The sequence below is a fragment of the Argopecten irradians genome, chromosome 15 (assembly GCF_041381155.1).
Source record: "Argopecten irradians isolate NY chromosome 15, Ai_NY, whole genome shotgun sequence".
Lineage (NCBI taxonomy): Eukaryota > Metazoa > Mollusca > Bivalvia > Pectinida > Pectinidae > Argopecten > Argopecten irradians.
In genome coordinates this window covers 26850555-26874218 of record NC_091148.1, presented here as the reverse complement: position 1 = coordinate 26874218, position 23664 = coordinate 26850555, and the positions used below count along the sequence as shown (strand labels likewise).

Below are 23664 nucleotides of genomic sequence, written 5' to 3'. Positions count from 1 at the left end.
GGTATCGGTTGTGATGTCATAATTTTGTGAGCGCAAATTACGACGTTTTCTTCTAAAAAATATGACGTTACACAGCGGCGTCGGAAGATAAAATGTAATTGAGGCAAAGGTCCTCCTTTTTTATTATTATTATTATCTGTTGCATTTTGATGAATTTGCTAGCGCCAAAGATGCGAGATGTTTTTGTTTGGGGAGTCCAGGGGTCTCTCCTGGAGAAAAATTAGAATGGCTGAGATGAGTTTTACGATATATTTTACGCTTTTAAAATGTTCTTAACATGATATATTTTCAAGTTAAAATTAACTGTGTTAAGAAATGATAATTGTGAATGTCGTCATGTCATTATGCAACCCTGCTTGATCTGAACATACCAGCTTCACACCAACGACACATTGTTGTGTAACTCATATTAAAACATAGTTGTGAGGTCATCTATTGTTGACTTCTTCTTAAAATCCTGGATTATCGGACGATTACCTGAAACTGTCCTATACGTTACCTTTTACTGTCTTATATGTGACTCTAATGTAAGACAGTCACTTATAAGGCAGTAAAAGGTAACTTATGGGAGAGTTACACAATAAGGGTGAGTATGTCTCCGGGCATAATCCCATAATTATGTTGAAAACACAACACACAACCTGGCGGAATATTCCATTATTTTTTAATCCAAATTACGAAAAAATCCCACACAACAAATATGAAGAGAATTTAATCCTCTATAGATTTAAACTCGATAGAATTAAACACGTCTACAGAATTTCTGTATACATGTATATACCAGATCGAGTTTTCCTCCTTATAATGAATTCACCATTTAACACTTATCTACAGCAAGTTTGTTCAAATGAATGACCTTGACCTTCATCGAAGGTCACAGGGGCCAAATAGGCTAAATTGTTAAACGACTTCTTCTTTATAACCAAGAGGGCTAGACAGGTGATATTGGGCATGTGACATTTTGGGATGAAGCGCTACAAAGTTTGTTCAAATGAATGACTTTGACTTTCATTCAAGGTCACAGGGGTCAAATAGGCTAAAATATTTAAATGACTTCTCCTTAATAACCAAGAGACCTAGATACTTGATATTTGGCATGTGACATGCTGGTATAAAGGGCTACCAAGTTTGTTCAAATGAATGACCTTGACCTTCGTTCAAGGTCACAGAGGTCAAATAGGCTAGAATATTTAAATGACTACTTACTGATGGCCATGATGCCTAGAGACCTAATATTGGGCTTGAAACATGATGGGGTGAAGGGCTTAGACAAAGTTTGTTCAAATGAATGACCTTCACCTTCATTCAAGGTCACATGGGCCAAATAGGCTAAAATCTTTAAAAGATTTCTCCTTAATAACCAAAAGTCCCAGGGACCTGATAGTGGGCCTGTGTTATGCTGGGATCAAAGGCTATCAAGTTTGTTCAAACGAATGACCTTGACCTTCGTTCAAGGTCACAGGGGCCAAATAGGCTAAAATATTTAAATTTATATTTATATTTATTTTAATAATCAAGAGGCAAAGGGACCTCTAATGTGCTTAGGCATGATATAAATTCTTATTCACTCTCCTTTATAGGCCATCAGGCCCCGATTTCTTGAAACAGACTTAAGTCAACAACTGACTTCAGTCATTAATTGCAATATTTGTTTCGAGAAATCGGGGCCTGACCCGAAGGGTCAGGGTGACCTATAGTCATCGTGATGTGTCCGTCGTCGTCCGCCGTTCGCCATCCGTCGTGCGTAAACTTTTCCCTTTAAAACGCTACTCTTCCTTAACCGCTAAGCAGATTTCAACCAAATTTTGTTTGAAACATCATTGGCCAAGGCAATCATATTTTACATAAATGAGCCTGGTCCAACTCCTAGGGGCTGAGGAGTGGGGCCCCACAAGGGCAAATTTTCTTAATTTTAGCTTTAAAAACCTACTCCTCCTTCATCCATTGATGGATTTCATCCAGTATTTGGTGTGAAACATCATTGGGGACGGACAATCATATTTTATATAAATGAGCCTGGTTCGACCCCTAGGGGCTGAGGGGTGGGGCCCCGAAAGGGCAAAATTCTTAATTTTAGCTTTAACATCCTACTCCTCCTTAATCCTTGGATGGGCTACAACCATATATGGATGAAGGGCTACCAAGTTTGTTCGACGAATGACATTTACCTATTTCAGAAACTTACATATTCAACTAAGGAGTTCCCTGTATTGTTTGCATTAATCGTTAGCCAAAAATTTATACTGTGACTTTGTTGTTTTGTGCCATGAGTCAGATGACCGTTAAGGGCCATGGGCCTCTTGTTGTTAAGTATGAACCATGCATGATTACCAGATAGCAGGTGCGTGATTCGGGCCCATTGGAAAAAAAAACCTCTTAAACGAAGTACCAAAAATGTCAAGGAGGACCCTTTTTCCTTTCAATGTGCATTTTCAAAACATTTCCGTCGGTGAAAATATATCCAAAAGGGCAAATAAGTGTGTTATATAATGTAGCTTATGCTGTGAAGAGGTGTCCGTCGTCAACTTTTCTATTTAACAACTTTTTATCCAAAAACTGGAGACCTAGAGTCCTGAAGTTTGGCCTGTCATGCTTGGACGATGGGCATTTTGTTTAAATGAATGACCATGAATTTTATGCAAGGTCACAGGTGTTAGATAGGCTTAACAGCTTCTTATTAAAAAGATTTCTTTTCAATAACCAGAGGCCTGGAGACCTGATATTGAGTCTGTGTAATGCAGGGATGAAGGGCTATACATTTTGTTTAAATGAATGACCATGAATTTTATGCAAGGTCACAGGTGTTAGATAGGCTTAACAGCTTCTTATCAAAAACCAAGAGGTCTAGTCATCTCATGTTACCTGGGTCATTCATATCAATTTTTATTGACTCTATTCTGTATCAAGTATGCACCATGATTACTAGATAGCAGGCGAGCAATTCGGACCCATTGCCCAATTGTCTTTTTTGTCTGACCGTGAGTTCTTTGATAAATGTTATTAGTGAATGAACTATCTCACTAACTCATGTCTTGCAGAAAAATGAATTAACATTACATAATCAAGATGATTGTTACCTCGCTGTTTATATTCAAAATTTTATTTCTAAAAGGCCACTATATGTACTTCGAGTCTCCATATTCCCGAACTCGACATCGCCTTGAGTCACCAGTGGAATCCATCAGCGGAGACGGTTGTCTGTCACTTTACTATAACATGGAGGAAGGCATTGCTGCTGAATTGCACGTCTCTCTTCATGTGAACGATACTGAATGGCCTTTAATAATTGACAATGGCAAACAAATCATGCGGGATCAATGGGTGTTCGCACAGATCCCACTGGACTTGTCAGTATGGAATTTAACAGGGGAGACCAACGTCAGCGTACTGTTTGATTTCTATGGGAGTAACATAAAGTTTGTCCCAGGTAGCCTTGCCATAGATGATGTAAATCTTACCTCACCGGGCACGTGTGAAAAAAAAGGTAAGTAGATAGTTCTCGCTATTTCTGGCCCCAATTTCTCAAAACAAAATTAAGTCAAAAACTGACATAAGTCAAAACGTTTCATAAAGTTAAGGAGAAAAAATTAAGTTTTGACATTAGTCGACACTTTTGTTCCGACAAATTGGACCCAGCTATGTATAGAATCGAGGTACAACATGTAGATGCCAATATATTTCTTTTATTCTCAACTCTTTAAAACAATTTAGTAAAGTTGAACAAGTAGCTATCACTTAAACACACTGGCAACAATGTTTCATCTCAGGTACCCCTCCTCCCTTCAGCTATTAAGGCACTTACCCGGTCCATATCGTGCTGATTGATGTCCGTCCGTAAACGCCAAATTTTTGTCTTGAAAACAGCTGGTGGAATTTAAACAATTTTGGCAGATATCTTACTTTTGGAATGGTCATATAAAATTAGGCTGGTCATCTGGGGCCTTAAGAGCGGGCCAAACGAATCAATCACGTACAAATAAGAGCTGAAATTAAAATTTGTTGACAGTAAAATGAGTACAAGCGGTCAGACCATGAGGCGAAGATATGGTCTATAATTTTATTTTACATGATTTTAGTGTTAATAAGTGATTTTAGTGTTAATAAGTGATTTTAGTGTTAATAAGTGATTTTAGTGTTAATAAGAGATTTGTCAAAGTTCTGGCACAGTTATGGCACATTTTAACTGTGATTTTGTTCTATATGATTAATCAGGAGAGTGATGAAATACAGTCACTCTGTGCGGCTTTTTGTCCATTCAGATAAAGTGTCTCAACAGCTTAAGACGAATACAAGCTATTTTATCTGATATTAAGGACCTTCCTCGCTTTAATCGCTTATTGTTACTGAGGCATAACATACCTATTTATTTGAGCTACATTCGTTTTACAGTGAGATGTCTCGAAAACAGTTTCCTATGCGCGTCTGGCGACTTCTGTATCCCTTCTAACATGGAGAGAGATGGGGTTAGAGACTGTCCTGATGGCTCGGACGATATGTTTACTATCGTACGAGATGACATTCCAACAGAATACCGTAAGCAGACAAAACAGTTACCCAGCGAATATTCAATGTAAAACTAAGCATATACTTTAGCTTATACCATACTGCTACCGCTTAAGATAAAGTGGAGCCTTTTAACAAAGAAACCAAAGGTTATCACGTGTTCAAGTTTCTTTTATGAAAAAGGGTAATATAGCTTGGTGATGAATAAAAGAGGGTGTAGGAGCAAGGTATTAAAGTGCATACTTAAATCAACAAAAGCTATATGAAATGACCCTATGTGTTACGCTTTTGAAAGACATTTACCATACAGATTTGTTTCTTACCAGGTACCTTTGAATGCATGTTTGAAAAGGAAAAAGATGAGGCCTGTTGGTTAATGCAAAGTGATGAGGATGACTGGAATTGGACTCGATATAATGTAAGATTGACGTACTTTATAGGTTATAGAGTTGACAGGCCGCCGGGCAGTACATAGTCACGCCTCTGTTTCTGTTCAGTCTCGTAGTAAATGTCGCAGCATACACAAGACAAAATGCAAATTCACATGCGTTTTGATTGACAGCTCGCGATCCGTCAAATTATTCCACACAAGTGGGTTATGTTTTTTTATAATCGCAAAAGAAATGTATGATAATGAAATATCCAATAACCACGATTCGTGTGACATGCTGTACAATAAGATCAGCTACACTCTTAAACATATGACATGTTTTTATAGTAAAATGTGGACATAGGGGTTCACCTAGTCCGCTAAACCTGACTAAATTATTATCCTTTTTTATTTTTATTTTTTTTTTTGCCTAATATATAGTCAGCTCGCGGTACCTCTTAAAAATGTGAAATCGTAGAACAGATTTGGCCTACGCTACGTCAACGGTATATTTCTAACGTACCGTCCATGCAATGCCGGGAAAATGTACACATATCTATTCATTGGGATCTTATGTACTCCACTGCCCTCATGTTACATCCCATTTATGAAATTTAACAAATCTGCACAATGAAATACTTCCGAGACCCTTCTATTTCACACATTTGTAAAAAAACAAATTAAAAAAGACTAATAACATAGTCAGGTTTAGCGGACTAGGGTTCACCTTGCCATACAGATTAGTCTTAAAAAACTTCATTCCAGGCCCTTTATGCATTTAAAAAAGGGGCTTAGGAGATAAACACACACACACCCTAACCCTCACCCATACATTCTCTCTCTCTCACACACACACACACACACACACACACACACACAACACCTACCCTACCCACACACACACACACACCCACACACACCACTCACACACACACACACACACCACACCACACACACACACACACACACACACACACACACACACACACACACACACACACACACACACACACACACACACCACACACACACTCCTCACACACACACACACACACACACACACACACACACACACACCTAACCCTCACACACACACACAAACACACACATCACATAGTTATGTAACTATACCAATATGAAAGAAATCGGATTGTGGACAGATTTTGCATCCCGCCTTTAAATTATTACTCATCTGTCTTCTAATTATAGCCCTGGTTATATATATTGTATATACAGCTAAATCTAACCTTCGAGAATATCAAAGAACCTTCTTAATTCTAGAAACATCCAAAATTAATAAATATTAAATAAACAAACCAATAGAACATTTCGGAAATTGATTATCTTGCTATCACTTGAAACTATAAACATGGATAGTTTCCCGAGTGCTTAATGGGGTCGCGATGGCCGAGTGATTAAGATGTCCCGATATATATTACCACAAGCCCTCCATCTCTGTGATGCAGGTTCAAATCCAATGTGGGGCAGTTGCCAGGTACTGACCCCTGTCTGTGGTTTTTCTCCGGATACTCTGGCTTTTCTTCACCAACAAACCTGGCAACAAAATAAGTCTGGCTGTTAAGAGGACGTTAAAATAATAAACCAAAACCAAACAAAGAGTGCTTAATTTCCCGATTTCGATGCATAAAATTTTCACAATGATGTTATGTTTACCAAAGGTCCACTTCTAGACATTAAAAGTATTACGCACGGGGTTAATTTTCGTGATCATACAGCCTTCGCATAATAAGCGTTTATCCACCTCCTCTAACCCCGACCACCTTCCATCCCAACCCTTCATCACCCCCCAGCCCCCACCCCCACTACGTAACTTTACACGTTTTAGACTCCACATGTCTACATCCTATCGGGGTGGATCGGTACATTATCCCTGAATGGTGATTACTGTGTATGTTTTTCTTCCATAGAAATCCACTCCCTCCACTGGGACTGGCCCTATAATTGCTGCAGAAGGAATCTGGTTCATGTACTACGAGACCAGCTATGATGTTTCAGAGTTCGACAGGGCTATCCTACACACAGGAAATGTCACTATTGGTATGTATACACTGTCAATGTCCATAGGACCAGTCTCTATCTGTATGTATACACAGTCAGTGTCCATAGGACCAGTCTCTATCTGTATGTATAAGCTGTCAGTGTCCATAGGACCAGTCTCTATCTGTATGTATACACTGTCAGTGTCCATAGGACCAGTCTCTATCTGTATGTATACACTGTCAGTGTCCATAGGACCAGTCTCTATCTGTATGTATACACTGTCAGTGTCCATAGGACCAGTCTCTATCTGTATGTATACACTGTCAGTGTCCATAGGACCAGTCTCTATCTGTATGTATACATTGTCAGTGTCCATAGGACCAGTCTCTATCTGTATGTATACATTGTCAGTGTCCATAGGACCAGTCTCTATCTGTATGTATACATTGTCAGTGTCCATAGGACCAGTCTCTATCTGTATGTATACACTGTCAGTGTCCATAGGACCAGTCTCTATCTGTATGTATACACTGTCAGTGTCCATAGGACCAGTCTCTATCTGTATGTATACACAGTCAGTGTCCATAGGACCAATCTCTATCTGTATGTATACACAGTCAGTGTCCATAGGACCAGTCTCTATCTGTATGTATACACTGTCAGTGTCCATAGGACCAGTCTCTATCTGTATGTATACACTGTCAGTGTCCATAGGACCAGTCTCTATCTGTATGTATACACAGTCAGTGTCCATAGGACCAGTCTCTATCTGTATGTATACACTGTCAGTGTCCATAGGACCAGTCTCTATCTGTATGTATACACTGTCAGTGTCCATAGGACCAGTCTCTATCTGTATGTATACACTGTCAGTGTCCATAGGACCAGTCTCTATCTGTATGTATACACTGTCAATGTCCATAGGACCAGTCTCTATCTGTATGTATACACTGTCAGTGTCCATAGGACCAGTCTCTATCTGTATGTATACACTGTCAGTGTCCATAGGACCAGTCTCTATCTGTATGTATACACTGTCAGTGTCCATAGGACCAGTCTCTATCTGTATGTATACACTGTCAGTGTCCATAGGACCAGTCTCTATCTGTATGTATACACTGTCAGTGTCCATAGGACCAGTCTCTATCTGTATGTATACACTGTCAGTGTCCATAGGACCAGTCTCTATCTGTATGTATACACTGTCAGTGTCCATAGGACCAGTCTCTATCTGTATGTATACACTGTCAGTGTCCATAGGACCAGTCTCTATCTGTATGTATACACTGTCAGTGTCCATAGGACCAGTCTCTATCTGTATGTATACACTGTCAGTGTCCATAGGACCAGTCTCTATCTGTATGTATACACTGTCAGTGTCCATAGGACCAGTCTCTATCTGTATGTATACACTGTCAGTGTCCATAGGACCAGTCTCTATCTGTATGTATACACTGTCAGTGTCCATAGGACCAGTCTCTATCTGTATGTATACACTGTCAGTGTCCATAGGACCAATCTCTATCTGTATGTATACACTGTCAGTGTCCATAGGACCAGTCTCTATCTGTATGTATACACTGTCAGTGTCCATAGGACCAGTCTCTATCTGTATGTATACACTGTCAGTGTCCATAGGACCAGTCTCTATCTGTATGTATACACTGTCAGTGTGTCCATAGGACCAATCTCTATCTGTATGTATACACAGTCAGTGTCCATAGGACCAGTCTCTATCTGTATGTATACACTGTCAGTGTCCATAGGACCAGTCTCTATCTGTATGTATACACTGTCAGTGTCCATAGGACCAGTCTTATCTGTATGTATACACGTCAGTGTCCATAGGACCAGTCTCTATCTGTATGTATACACTGTCAGTGTCCATAGGACCAGTCTCTATCTGTATGTATACACTGTCAGTGTCCATAGGACCAGTCTCTATCTGTATGTATACACTGTCAGTGTCCATAGGACCAGTCTCTATCTGTATGTATACACTGTCAGTGTCCATAGGACCAGTCTCTATCTGTATGTATATACACAGTCAGTGTCCATAGGACCAGTCTCTATCTGTATGTATACACTGTCAGTGTCCATAGGACCAGTCTCTATCTGTATGTATACACTGTCAGTGTCCATAGGACCGTCTCTATCTGTATGTATACACGTCAGTGTCCATAGGACCAGTCTCTATCTGTATGTATACACTGTCAGTGTCCATAGGACCAGTCTCTATCTGTATGTATACACTGTCAGTGTCCATAGGACCAGTCTCTATCTGTATGTATACACTGTCAGTGTCCATAGGACCAGTCTCTATCTGTATGTATACACTGTCAGTGTCCATAGGACCAGTCTCTATCTGTATGTATACACTGTCAGTGTCCATAGGACCAGTCTCTATCTGTATGTATACACTGTCAGTGTCCATAGGACCAGTCTCTATCTGTATGTATACATATACACTGTCAGTGTCCATAGGACCAGTCTCTATCTGTATGTATACACTGTCAGTGTCCATAGGACCAGTCTCTATCTGTATGTATACACTGTCAGTGTCCATAGGACCAGTCTCTATCTGTATGTATACACTGTCAGTGTCCATAGGACCAGTCTCTATCTGTATGTATACACTGTCAGTGTCCATAGGACCAGTCTCTATCTGTATGTATACACTGTCAGTGTCCATAGGACCAGTCTCTATCTGTATGTATACACTGTCAGTGTCCATATGGCCATGACCAGTCTCTATCTGTATGTATACACTGTCAGTGTCCATAGGACCAGTCTCTATCTGTATGTATACACTGTCAGTGTCCATAGGACCAGTCTCTATCTGTATGTATACACTGTCAGTGTCCATAGGACCAGTCTCTATCTGTATGTATACACTGTCAGTGTCCATAGGACCAGTCTCTATCTGTATGTATACACTGTCAGTGTCCATAGGACCAGTCTCTATCTGTATGTATACACTGTCAGTGTCCATAGGACCAGTCTCTATCTGTATGTATACACTGTCAGTGTCCATAGGACCAGTCTCTATCTGTATGTATACACTGTCAGTGTCCATAGGACCAGTCTCTATCTGTATGTATACACTGTCAGTGTCCATAGGACCAGTCTCTATCTGTATGTATATGTCAGTGTCACTGTCTCTAGTATGTCCATAGGACCATAGTCTCTATCTGTATGTATACACTGTCAGTGTCCATAGGACCAGTCTCTATCTGTATGTATACACAGTCAGTGTCCATAGGACCAGTCTCTATCTGTATGTATACACAGTCAGTGTCCATAGGACCAGTCTCTATCTGTATGTATACACTGTCAGTGTCCATAGGACCAGTCTCTATCTGTATGTATACACAGTCAGTGTCCATAGGACCAGTCTCTATCTGTATGTATACACTGTCAGTGTCCATAGGACCAGTCTCTATCTGTATGTATACACAGTCAGTGTCCATAGGACCAGTCTCTATCGGTATGTATACACAGTCAGTGTCCATAGGACCAGTCTCTATCGGTATGTATACACAGTCAGTGTCCATAGGACCAGTCTCTATCTGTATGTATACACAGTCAGTGTCCATAGGACCAGTCTCTATCTGTATGTATACACTGTCAGTGTCCATAGGACCAGTCTCTATCTGTATGTATACACTGTCAGTGTCCATAGGACCAGTCTCTATCTGTATGTATACACTGTCAGTGTCCATAGGACCAGTCTCTATCTGTATGTATACACAGTCAGTGTCCATAGGACCAGTCTCTATCTGTATGTATACACTGTCAGTGTCCATAGGACCAGTCTCTATCTGTATGTATACACTGTCAGTGTCCATAGGACCAGTCTCTATCTGTATGTATACACTGTCAGTGTCCATAGGACCAGTCTCTATCTGTATGTATACACTGTCAGTGTCCATAGGACCAGTCTCTATCTGTATGTATACACTGTCAGTGTCCATAGGACCAGTCTCTATCTGTATGTATACACTGTCAGTGTCCATAGGACCAGTCTCTATCTGTATGTATACACTGTCAGTGTCCATAGGACCAGTCTCTATCTGTATGTATACACTGTCAGTGTCCATAGGACCAGTCTCTATCTGTATGTATACACTGTCAGTGTCCATAGGACCAGTCTCTATCTGTATGTATACACTGTCAGTGTCCATAGGACCAGTCTCTATCTGTATGTATACACTGTCAGTGTCCATAGGACCAGTCTCTATCTGTATGTATACACTGTCAGTGTCCATAGGACCAGTCTCTATCTGTATGTATACACTGTCAGTGTCCATAGGACCAGTCTCTATCTGTATGTATACACTGTCAGTGTCCATAGGACCAGTCTCTATCTGTATGTATACACTGTCAGTGTCCATAGGACCAGTCTCTATCTGTATGTATACACTGTCAGTGTCCATAGGACCAGTCTCTATCTGTATGTATACACTGTCAGTGTCCATAGGACCAGTCTCTATCTGTATGTATACACTGTCAGTGTCCATAGGACCAGTCTCTATCTGTATGTATACACAGTCAGTGTCCATAGGACCAGTCTCTATCTGTATGTATACACTGTCAGTGTCCATAGGACCAGTCTCTATCTGTATGTATACACTGTCAGTGTCCATAGGACCAGTCTCTATCTGTATGTATACACTGTCAGTGTCCATAGGACCAGTCTCTATCTGTATGTATACACTGTCAGTGTCCATAGGACCAGTCTCTATCTGTATGTATACACTGTCAGTGTCCATAGGACCAGTCTCTATCTGTATGTATACACTGTCAGTGTCCATAGGACCAGTCTCTATCTGTATGTATACACTGTCAGTGTCCATAGGACCAGTCTCTATCTGTATGTATACACTGTCAGTGTCCATAGGACCAGTCTCTATCTGTATGTATACACTGTCAGTGTCCATAGGACCAGTCTCTATCTGTATGTATACACATGTCAGTGTCCATAGGACCAGTCTCTATCTGTATGTATACACTGTCAGTGTCCATAGGACCAGTCTCTATCTGTATGTATACACTGTCAGTGTCCATAGGACCAGTCTCTATCTGTATGTATACACTGTCAGTGTCCATAGGACCAGTCTCTATCTGTATGTATACACTGTCAGTGTCCATAGGACCAGTCTCTATCTGTATGTATACACTGTCAGTGTCCATAGGACCAGTCTCTATCTGTATGTATACACTGTCAGTGTCCATAGGACCAGTCTCTATCTGTATGTATACACTGTCAGTGTCCATAGGACCAGTCTCTATCTGTATGTATACACAGTCAGTGTCCATAGGACCAGTCTCTATCTGTATGTATACACTGTCAGTGTCCATAGGACCAGTCTCTATCTGTATGTATACACTGTCAGTGTCCATAGGACCAGTCTCTATCTGTATGTATACACTGTCAGTGTCCATAGGACCAGTCTCTATCTGTATGTATACACTGTCAGTGTCCATAGGACCAGTCTCTATCTGTATGTATACACTGTCAGTGTCCATAGGACCAGTCTCTATCTGTATGTATACACTGTCAGTGTCCATAGGACCAGTCTCTATCTGTATGTATACACTGTCAGTGTCCATAGGACCAGTCTCTATCTGTATGTATACACAGTCAGTGTCCATAGGACCAGTCTCTATCTGTATGTATACACTGTCAGTGTCCATAGGACCAGTCTCTATCTGTATGTATACACTGTCAGTGTCCATAGGACCAGTCTCTATCTGTATGTATACACAGTCAGTGTCCATAGGACCAGTCTCTATCTGTATGTATACACTGTCAGTGTCCATAGGACCAGTCTCTATCTGTATGTATACACAGTCAGTGTCCATAGGACATGTCTCTATCTGTATGTATACACTGTCAGTGTCCATAGGACCAGTCTCTATCTGTATGTATACACTGTCAGTGTCCATAGGACATGTCTCTATCTGTATGTATACACTGTCAGTGTCCATAGGACCAGTCTCTATCTGTATGTATACACTGTCAGTGTCCATAGGACCAGTCTCTATCTGTATGTATACACTGTCAGTGTCCATAGGACCAGTCTCTATCTGTATGTATACACTGTCAGTGTCCATAGGACCAGTCTCTATCTGTATGTATACACTGTCAGTGTCCATAGGACCAGTCTCTATCTGTATGTATACACTGTCAGTGTCCATAGGACCAGTCTCTATCTGTATGTATACACTGTCAGTGTCCATAGGACCAGTCTCTATCTGTATGTATACACAGTCAGTGTCCATAGGACCAGTCTCTATCTGTATATATACACTGTCAGTGTCCATAGGACCAGTCTCTATCTGTATGTATACACAGTCAGTGTCCATAGGACCAGTCTCTATCTGTATGTATACACTGTCAGTGTCCATAGGACCAGTCTCTATCTGTATGTATACACTGTCAGTGTCCATAGGACCAGTCTCTATCTGTATGTATACACTGTCAGTGTCCATAGGACCAGTCTCTATCTGTATGTATACACTGTCAGTGTCCATAGGACCAGTCTCTATCTGTATGTATACACTGTCAGTGTCCATAGGACCAGTCTCTATCTGTATGTATACACTGTCAGTGTCCATAGGACCAGTCTCTATCTGTATGTATACACTGTCAGTGTCCATAGGACCAGTCTCTATCTGTATGTATACACTGTCAGTGTCCATAGGACCAGTCTCTATCTGTATGTATACACTGTCAGTGTCCATAGGACCAGTCTCTATCTGTATGTATACACTGTCAGTGTCCATAGGACCAGTCTCTATCTGTATGTATACACTGTCAGTGTCCATAGGACCAGTCTCTATCTGTATGTATACACAGTCAGTGTCCATAGGACCAGTCTCTATCTGTATGTATACACAGTCAGTGTCCATAGGACCAGTCTCTATCTGTATGTATACACTGTCAGTGTCCATAGGACCAGTCTCTATCTGTATGTATACACTGTCAGTGTCCATAGGACCAGTCTCTATCTGTATGTATACACTGTCAGTGTCCATAGGACCAGTCTCTATCTGTATGTATACACTGTCAGTGTCCATAGGACCAGTCTCTATCTGTATGTATACACTGTCAGTGTCCATAGGACCAGTCTCTATCTGTATGTATACACTGTCAGTGTCCATAGGACCAGTCTCTATCTGTATGTATACACTGTCAGTGTCCATAGGACCAGTCTCTATCTGTATGTATACACTGTCAGTGTCCATAGGACATGTCTCTATCTGTATGTATACACTGTCAGTGTCCATAGGACCAGTCTCTATCTGTATGTATACACTGTCAGTGTCCATAGGACCAGTCTCTATCTGTATATATACACAGTCAGTGTCCATAGGACCAGTCTCTATCTGTATGTATACACTGTCAGTGTCCATAGGACCAGTCTCTATCTGTATGTATACACTGTCAGTGTCCATAGGACCAGTCTCTATCTGTATGTATACACTGTCAGTGTCCATAGGACCAGTCTCTATCTGTATGTATACACTGTCAGTGTCCATAGAACCAGTCTCTATTGTTATGTATACAGTTAGTGTCCATAGGACCAGTCTCTATCTGTATGTATACACTGTCAGTGTCCATAGGACCAGTCTCTATCTGTATGTATACACTGTCAGTGTCCATAGGACCAGTCTCTATCTGTATGTATACACTGTCAGTGTCCATAGGACCAGTCTCTATCTGTATGTATACAGTCAGTGTCCATAGGACCAGTCTCTATCTGTATGTATACACTGTCAGTGTCCATAGGACCAGTCTCTATCTGTATGTATACACTGTCAGTGTCCATAGGACCAGTCTCTATCTGTATGTATACACTGTCAGTGTCCATAGGACCAGTCTCTATCTGTATGTATATACACTGTCAGTGTCCATAGGACCAGTCTCTATCTGTATGTATACACTGTCAGTGTCCATAGGACCAGTCTCTATCTGTATGTATACACTGTCAGTGTCCATAGGACCAGTCTCTATCTGTATGTATACACTGTCAGTGTCCATAGGACCAGTCTCTATCTGTATGTATACACTGTCAGTGTCCATAGGACCAGTCTCTATCTGTATGTATACACTGTCAGTGTCCATAGGACCAGTCTCTATCTGTATGTATACACTGTCAGTGTCCATAGGACCAGTCTCTATCTGTATGTATACACTGTCAGTGTCCATAGGACCAGTCTCTATCTGTATGTATACACTGTCAGTGTCCATAGGACCAGTCTCTATCTGTATGTATACACTGTCAGTGTCCATAGGACCAGTCTCTATCTGTATGTATACACTGTCAGTGTCCATAGGACCAGTCTCTATCTGTATGTATACACTGTCAGTGTCCATAGGACCAGTCTCTATCTGTATGTATACACTGTCAGTGTCCATAGGACCAGTCTCTATCTGTATGTATACACTGTCAGTGTCCATAGGACCAGTCTCTATCTGTATGTATACACTGTCAATGTCCATAGGACCAGTCTCTATCTGTATGTATACACTGTCAGTGTCCATAGGACCAGTCTCTATCTGTATGTATACACTGTCAGTGTCCATAGGACCAGTCTCTATCTGTATGTATACACTGTCAGTGTCCATAGGACCAGTCTCTATCTGTATGTATACACTGTCAGTGTCCATAGGACCAGTCTCTATCTGTATGTATACACTGTCAGTGTCCATAGGACCAGTCTCTATCTGTATGTATACACTGTCAGTGTCCATAGGACCAGTCTCTATCTGTATATATACACTGTCAGTGTCCATAGGACCAGTCTCTATCTGTATGTATACACTGTCAGTCCAGGACCATCTCTATCTGTATGTATACACTGCAGTGTCCATAGGACCAGTCTCTATCTGTATATATACACTGCAGCGTCCATAGGACCAATCTCTATCTGTATGTATACACTGTCAGTGTCCATAGGACCAGTCTCTATCTGTATATATACACTGCAGTGTCCATAGGACCAGTCTCTATCTGTATGTATACACTGTCAGTGTCCATAGGACATGTCTCTATCTGTATGTATACACTGTCGTGTCCATAGGACCAGTCTCTATCGGTATGAATAAACTGACAGTGTCTTTAGGACCAGTCTCTATCTGACACTGACAGTCTCAATCACTATCGGAATGTTTACACTGTCAGAGTCCATCACAAAATCATAGCTCAACCAACAACAAATTTCTATATGACCCTTGATTCTTTTGGCAGCTTATACTACCAGACTTTCCAAACCTGTGCCATGCAATAGGGATATTATAATGTTAGCCATAACGTCTATCTACATCTTTCTCAATTAACAGATATATTTTTTTTTTATATTTCATGTTCATATTTATGTTAAGGGCATTAATGACCATGCACTTCTCCTAACTCCTTAGGTCAACGACGTTTTAGGTATATTACTACAATTAAATACCCAACTGGAACAATTATCATATAACGATTGCATCGATAGTACCACATGAACTTGTTGCGGCCATGATTCTCATAGAATATAGAGACAAAACGCATTTCAGAACATTCTATTTTTATGCATATCGTAGCAATAACAGGCAATATGCAAAACGTTTAGGATGAACATGTCCCTCTTCTTACATATGTTATCCATGCTTCGGTAACTACAGATCCTGTTTCTGTCTATTATAGATAACTCCAGCTGTCTGCACTTCTACTATCATATGTATGGTGGTTTAATGGGTAGTCTGACCATATACTCTGACATGAACGGTGAGAGGACGGAACTTTGGAGGAAAGAGGGTAACCGCGGTTCAAAATGGACTTACGACCATGTTGATATTCCGGCCGGCAACCAAGATGTGAGTGTTTCCTACCAAACAACCAATCTGCTTATTCCCAGTTGGATGCGAAAATTTCAAGAGCTGAAATGGATGTATTTGAGTGGCGAGCATTGCCGTTCTATAACAATGTTTAAAGGTGTGATAAGACAGAGTTGGATGTAGAAAATGTAGAAGTATTGTTTTGTGTTATTACAATGCTAACTCCTTTTTCATGACAGATACTTATCGTTGGGGAAGATGGAGGCGGCTTTACCAGTGATATGTCTATCGATTCTGTTGTTCTGGTTGCCATGGAATGTCCTCAAGGTAAGCGTCATTCTATTCAGGTTGGAACTGAAGATTGATCTTCGGTTCAATTCCAAGAATATTTGATATAATTGATAGGTGTTGGATATTATCAATACAATATATTTTCTGTTACAATAACGGTATTATGATGATATACTTCAAGTAAGAATGAAATGATATCCCAGACGACACAGTATCTAATAGAAACCGTTACCATAGAAACGACATATACCTATCATCTAACATTTCGTCTTTGAAGCAAAATGGTCTCTCATATTAAACTTTTAATATCCCAAAATAAAAACGAACGGGAAAAGTTCCTCCAGGTCTTTGTTTTCGTGTGGGTAAAAAAATCAATTGTGAGCTTATCCCCAAAGAAAGTATTAGTAGAAAAATAAATGTTTAAATTGAAATCCTTACTGATATAGTTTTGACAAAACAACAAACCTAAGCTTTCAATTGAGAATTATATTATCCTTGTCTGATTCACAATCAGGGTATCGGGATTTTTGTTATGTGATCCCACTATGCAAAACTTAATACCAAATTTCTGACCACATAATTGTTTTACAGAACCCAATATCACTCGTGAGGAGAGTGTTAGCCACGAACTCCGTATTGTTGGTGGTGACACAGAAAGTTATGGAAGAATTGAAATAGCATCAAACAATGCTTCGTTCCAGGCCGTCTGTGAAACAGATTGGATAGATGCTAACTCGGAAGTTTTCTGTCGTCAAATTGGATTTGGGTAAGTTATTAGGCCCTGCATCGAAATGCAGGTGTCCTATAGTAATCAGGCTGTCCGTCTGTCCGTCCGTCTGTCCGTTTTTCTTGTTACCGCTATTTCCCATAAAGTACCTTAAGGATTTGTCTCAAGTTTCATATGTAGGTTCCCCTAGGAACCCTGGTTTCGCATATTACATTTTGGGACCGATCAGTTAATAAGATGGCCACCAGGCCGCCATCTTGGATTTTGATAGTTAAAAGTTGTTACCGCTATTTCTTAGAAAATACTCAAGGGATCTGTCTCAAATTCCATACATAAATTCCCCTGGTGCCCTAGCCGTGCATATTGCATTACGGGACCGATCGGTCTACAAGTTGGCCGACAAACCACCATCTTTGATTTTAATTGTTAGAGATCATTACCGCTATTTCTCAGGAAGTACAAAAGGCTTCTGTCTCAAATTTCATTGGTAGGTTCCCTTATGACCCAATCATAGACGACATCGTTCTGGACAGTTGGGGTCGTAAGCTCGTGAACTTTACACGTCATGCCTGACCCGGAACACTCACTAAACATCATTTCTGATGTAAATACCTCGACCATTGCAGGCTACATTAAAGTTGTACGTGACATATTTTGAGAATTACAATGCTTACAATGCATTTTTTCTAATATTAAAAGTACAAATATTATATCATTATAATTACATATACAGTGCAGTGAAATGAGTGTACCCAGGCAGACCATAAAGTCACGTTGTGATCTGTAATTTCATTTCACATTTTCACACTGTAATTAGTAATAGATTAGGGATTTCTGCATGTATCTTTGCATAAATTTCAATTTTACAGTGCACAAATTCAGTGTTGAAACTTTTCGCTCATATATGCCACATATAATTTTAGATGCATATTACGAATGTGTTCCTTTTATTCGATTGCAGACCTCATGGCATAAAGACCCGTACCTATAGAGAAGGAGAATATGCGTCCATCCGATCTCTATACGATGAAATCGTGTTTGGCGGGTTCTCCTGTAATGGGACTGAAAAGACTCTTTTGGAGTGTAACGCTACAGAGGCGGACTGCACATCGGGATATCAAATAGCGGTTGCCTGTTCAAATAATGGTACCCGTTAACATCTGTTATTTTCTCATTTACCACAGTATTTGATTTGTAAACTTCAATTTGTTCGGATATTATGGAATTCTTTTTAGAAACTTTGATGTGATATTTTGGGATTTCTTTACTCATGAGAACTTATTGATATATGGTCTTCCGACCGGAGTGCTTATAGTTTGAATATCGAATTTGGACTTTAGAGTTAGTTGTCTTAGTGTTCGACTTCGTATAGACGCTTATAACTGAAAGTTGGGGTTAGGTCGGATTGCACATTGGGGTACCAAATCGCCGTCCCTTAATAACTCAAATAATGGTATCCATTAACATGTAATTTCTTAGAAGTGAGCTCGCCATTGCTATATTATATATATCGAATGACTCTGTTGATGGCATTAAAACATTTCTTTACCAGCCTGTTTCGCTGGCGAGAGGGCCTGTATCTCCCCTATGATGACCAACATCCCTGACGACGCGTACTGTATATGGGAGGAGAAGTGGTGTGATGGTGTTATAGACTGTCCAAATGTCAGCGACGAGAACTACTGTGGTATGTTTTACTTAGATATCGTAACATTATAACATGTTTACTGGTAAATTAATGGTAAATAACATGTTTTACTGGTAAATTAATGGTAAATATATCGTTATCTCGCTTGATTTACTAACTTATATATCTTATTATATATTTTAGCATTATAACATGTTTTACTGGTAAATTATTGGTAAATATATTGTTATCTCGTTTGATTTACTAAGTTATATATCTGGTTATATATTGTAGCATTATAACACGTTTTACTGGTAAATTAATGGTAAATATATCGTTATCTCCCTTGATTTACTAAGTTATATACCGGTACCTAATTATATATTGAAACATAATAACATATTTTAGTGGTAAATTACCTCTCATTATAAGTTGATTATTATTGTGTGTGTGGTGTCAAACCTGTTTAAAATATATTATAGCGTTGTGTATAATATGTTACATGTTATAGCCAACTGCAGCATTGATCAGTATGAATGTGACCACCATATGTGTATACCTTTGTCCCAGCGTTGTGACGGCGTTAATGACTGTGGAGACTGGTCAGACGAACACTTTTGTAGTAAGTAGACATCTGCATTATCTTCTCATTGTCTGGCCACTGCTAAATAGGTCAATCATGTGTATTTTTGATCGCCAAAGAACAATCGGTAACCAGTAACTACTGGTGTCGAGTTTTCTTAGATCCTAAATTTCATTGTTATTTTACATATACAATAGAGATTTTAGCTTTGGGATGTATTATCAACGCGGTTGAATTTGAAAGTGGCGCAAGAATAACTATTCTGTTGTATTAAAAGAGAACAGATTAAATGTAAATGATAAAAGTCCAGTAAAGGTAAGCAACGATTACACTATAACCTTATATAGATGGTAATATTCAAGTAAGAGTGAGTGATAATTACACTATAACCCAATACAAATGGTAACATTCCAGTAAGGGTGAGTGATGATTACACTATAACCTAATACAACTGGTAACATTCCAGTAAGAGTGAGTAATGATTACACTATAACCTAATACAAATGGTAACATTCCAGTAAGGGTGAGTGATGATTACACTATAACCTAATACAAATGGTAACATTCCAGTAAGGGTGAGTGATGATTACACTATAACCTAATACAAATGGTAACATTCCAGTAAGGGTGAGTGATGATTACACTATAGCCTAATACAAATGGTAACATTCCAGTAAGGGTGAGTGATGATTACACTATAGCCTAATACAAATGGTAACATTCCAGTAAGGGTGAGTGATGATTACACTATAGCCTAATACAAATGGTAACATTCCAGTAAGGGTGAGTGATGATTACACTATAGCCTAATACAAATGGTAACATTCCAGTAAGGGTGAGTGATGATTACACTATAACCTAATACAAATGGTAACATTCCAGTAAGGGTGAGTGATGATTACACTATAGCCTAATACAAATGGTAACATTCCAGTAAGGGTGAGTGATGATTACACTATAACCTAATACAAATGGTAACATTCCAGTAAGGGTGAGTGATGATTACACTATAAACTAATACAAATGGTAACATTCCAGTAAGGGTGAGTGATGATTACACTATAACCTAATACAAATGGTAACATTCCAGTAAGGGTGAGTAAGGGTGAGTGATGATTACACTATAACCTAATACAAATGGTAACATTCCAGTAAGGGTGAGTGATGATTACACTATAACCTAATACAAATGGTAACATTCCAGTAAGGCTGAACGACGATTATACAGTGGAGGCTCACCACCAAGGAGAATGGATGAGCGTTTGTTCGCCCGGCCAAGACGAGGTGCTTGCTGGCTACCTGTGTGCCTTAGCTACGTCAGGGTAAGTATATAGGTATTGTCTGTTTGATCACCTTGTGGACAAAGAACATGTCCCGAGTTTGACGTTTTATAAAAATGTTTTGATAGATAGAGGAATTTGATCTATATACCATTAGAAAGGTCGTGAGTTGTTCTGTACAACGATATATGACAACCCGGACAAATATCTTTTTGTTATATTGAAAATCGAGAGAAAGTCATATTTCCTTAATTTTGCGATTTGTTGAGAACATTTAAAGAATTGGGCGCGAGGTTTCCTCCCATCTTTTGGAAGGCATGATGAATTCTGTCCCTGAAATTCCTCACCACCTCACACTTCTGTAAATCTACTTCCTGGAGATGGACAGCATATCTGGGTGACATTATCATAACATTTCATTTACTAAATTAAGGGATTTTCCAACCGCACTGTAGAGTTCAATATCTTCTGCCTGAATCTTCATAGTGCTAGAAAGTCACCAAAATGTGACATCATTGATGTTTCTATCATTTCTATTATGACGTCATCACACAAAATGATGATGTAATATGTACATTTGTATTTAAGATAAATTTGGATACTCCTACTTTCCTAATCATTTTGAATTTTCATAAAAAGTTTAGTTTTTTTGTGATACCCTGTATAAAAGTGTTAATATTTACTGGTGTATTGTATTCCACATTTGAACGTCATTAACCAAACTGATATGTCTATCACTCCAGGCGACACGTATCCGATGGTGAAATTTTGTTACACACCTTGTCAAATATGTCCCCTTATATTAATTGGCTCTGATGGCTTCATCAAGAAATATGCTATTATGATTATGATAGAACTGATTGTAACTAAACCTATATATTTCTCATTTAATTGTACAGATCCTTCCTGTCCTTCCCGACTTCTACGATGAGCAGTGACCGCGCGGTAACCGTTAGTTACGATAGAGACAGTCAGGGCATCATCCGTAGTCACACCATACAAAAAACACCAAGGTATGTGATTGCAGTTAGTAAAAATACTTGTTGAAGGAGAGATCCCATACTCTATGTAAATATATCGCATAGCCGGTTATTTTTGCGGGGATGGTATTTCCGTGATTTGCAGGACATAGTTATGATCGCCAAAATTTGATCCGCAAACTAATATGAAATGGTTGAGGTTAAATGATATCTACCATGAAAATCACTATAACATGTAATTTTCATGTTACTAGATCAAATCGCGAAAATTTTCGTCCACGCAAATAACCGGCTATACACTACAACGTTGCGTTTAATGTTAAGGATGTACACCTCTAAGAAGTCAAAATTTTCTTGTATTAAACTATTTTCTCATATAGATTTTTGGAAATACCATACAAGAAAATGGAAGAAAAAACATATGTCGGTGTGCTTGCTTTTGAGCTATTGTCACTCAAAGATACCAAGTTGACAAAATCTTAGATTTTTTGGGATTTTTGCCATTTTGACCATATGCACAAGAGTTTAAAGCCATAATTTCCTAATGAGATGTATGATACATATGGAAGTTTGAAGAATTTATTTTCCTGTAGTCTTCTTTAAAAATATACATGTTTTGATTAATAAGCCTCATATTTTTTCTCAGAATAACAACATATGCTACCCCTATCCCTTAATTTTGAGCTACAAAATACACCATTTTCAGCCATTTTTGCCAAATTTAACCCTTTATAGAAACAGTTGTGGTATTAAACTTTTGTTAATATTTTGCATATCAATAGGGAATGGGTTGTTCTTTCTAAATTAGGCAGAAAAATGGGGGGTCAGTGTGCTTACTTTTTTGCCCCATTTGAATATGTGTTATTTTTCAGTATTTTAGAGTAAAAAATAAAAGTGCTCAAATTACCATTGAATGTAAAAATAAAGTGACAAAAGCATATCACTTCACGCAATAATGCTCAATATTTTAATAACCACGAACCTAGTAAAGATTAACAGCAAAAATTAGCTCGATACAGCTTAAAATGCTGGTGCAGTGATTATTTAAGTAAAAACAATTTCAGTAAAAAATGGTTAAACTATGGCTCTACTCAAAGAGGAAAAAGACACAATTTCAAAATGGCCACCAAATGGGCCATTTCTTAAAATTCCTGTATAAAGAAATCTACTGTAAATAGAAATGTAATTTTTTGACAAAATTTGGATCTGGCAACCTACTACAGATATTGATAAAATATATTTGAAAATATCATAACTTCTTTGATCTTTGTCGAAACGAGACTTCAACGGAACTGAAACCTCAGAAGAATACATCCTTAAACTAGGACATTTTGCTTGTTTTCATTTTTATACGAACGACAAGAGACTTCCGAAGCCTGACCATATATACGTATATCCAGAATTTGGGAACTGATGATAGATGTAGATCAGAATCTTTGTAAACATTTCCCTCAGGTTATTATAATTACAGCAAAA

The 23664-nt window shown here is 39.1% G+C and overlaps 1 protein-coding gene across 4 annotated transcripts in view; it reads left to right on the top strand.

Moving 5' to 3' along the window:
• The window catches only part of LOC138309056 (uncharacterized), a 224345-nt gene that overhangs the window by 189949 nt on the left and 10732 nt on the right, over window positions 1-23664 (top strand). For all 4 annotated transcript variants that reach the window (XM_069250180.1, XM_069250182.1, XM_069250181.1 and 1 more), the window contains 12 exons: window positions 3113-3484; window positions 4390-4533; window positions 4830-4921; window positions 6802-6931; window positions 16570-16739; window positions 16940-17027; window positions 17583-17757; window positions 18680-18864; window positions 19271-19405; window positions 19857-19967; window positions 21133-21250; window positions 22108-22221. In XM_069250180.1, coding sequence (XP_069106281.1) covers window positions 3113-3484; window positions 4390-4533; window positions 4830-4921; window positions 6802-6931; window positions 16570-16739; window positions 16940-17027; window positions 17583-17757; window positions 18680-18864; window positions 19271-19405; window positions 19857-19967; window positions 21133-21250; window positions 22108-22221 — 1834 coding nt within the window. The remainder of the gene's footprint in view (window positions 1-3112; window positions 3485-4389; window positions 4534-4829; window positions 4922-6801; window positions 6932-16569; window positions 16740-16939; window positions 17028-17582; window positions 17758-18679; window positions 18865-19270; window positions 19406-19856; window positions 19968-21132; window positions 21251-22107; window positions 22222-23664) is intronic.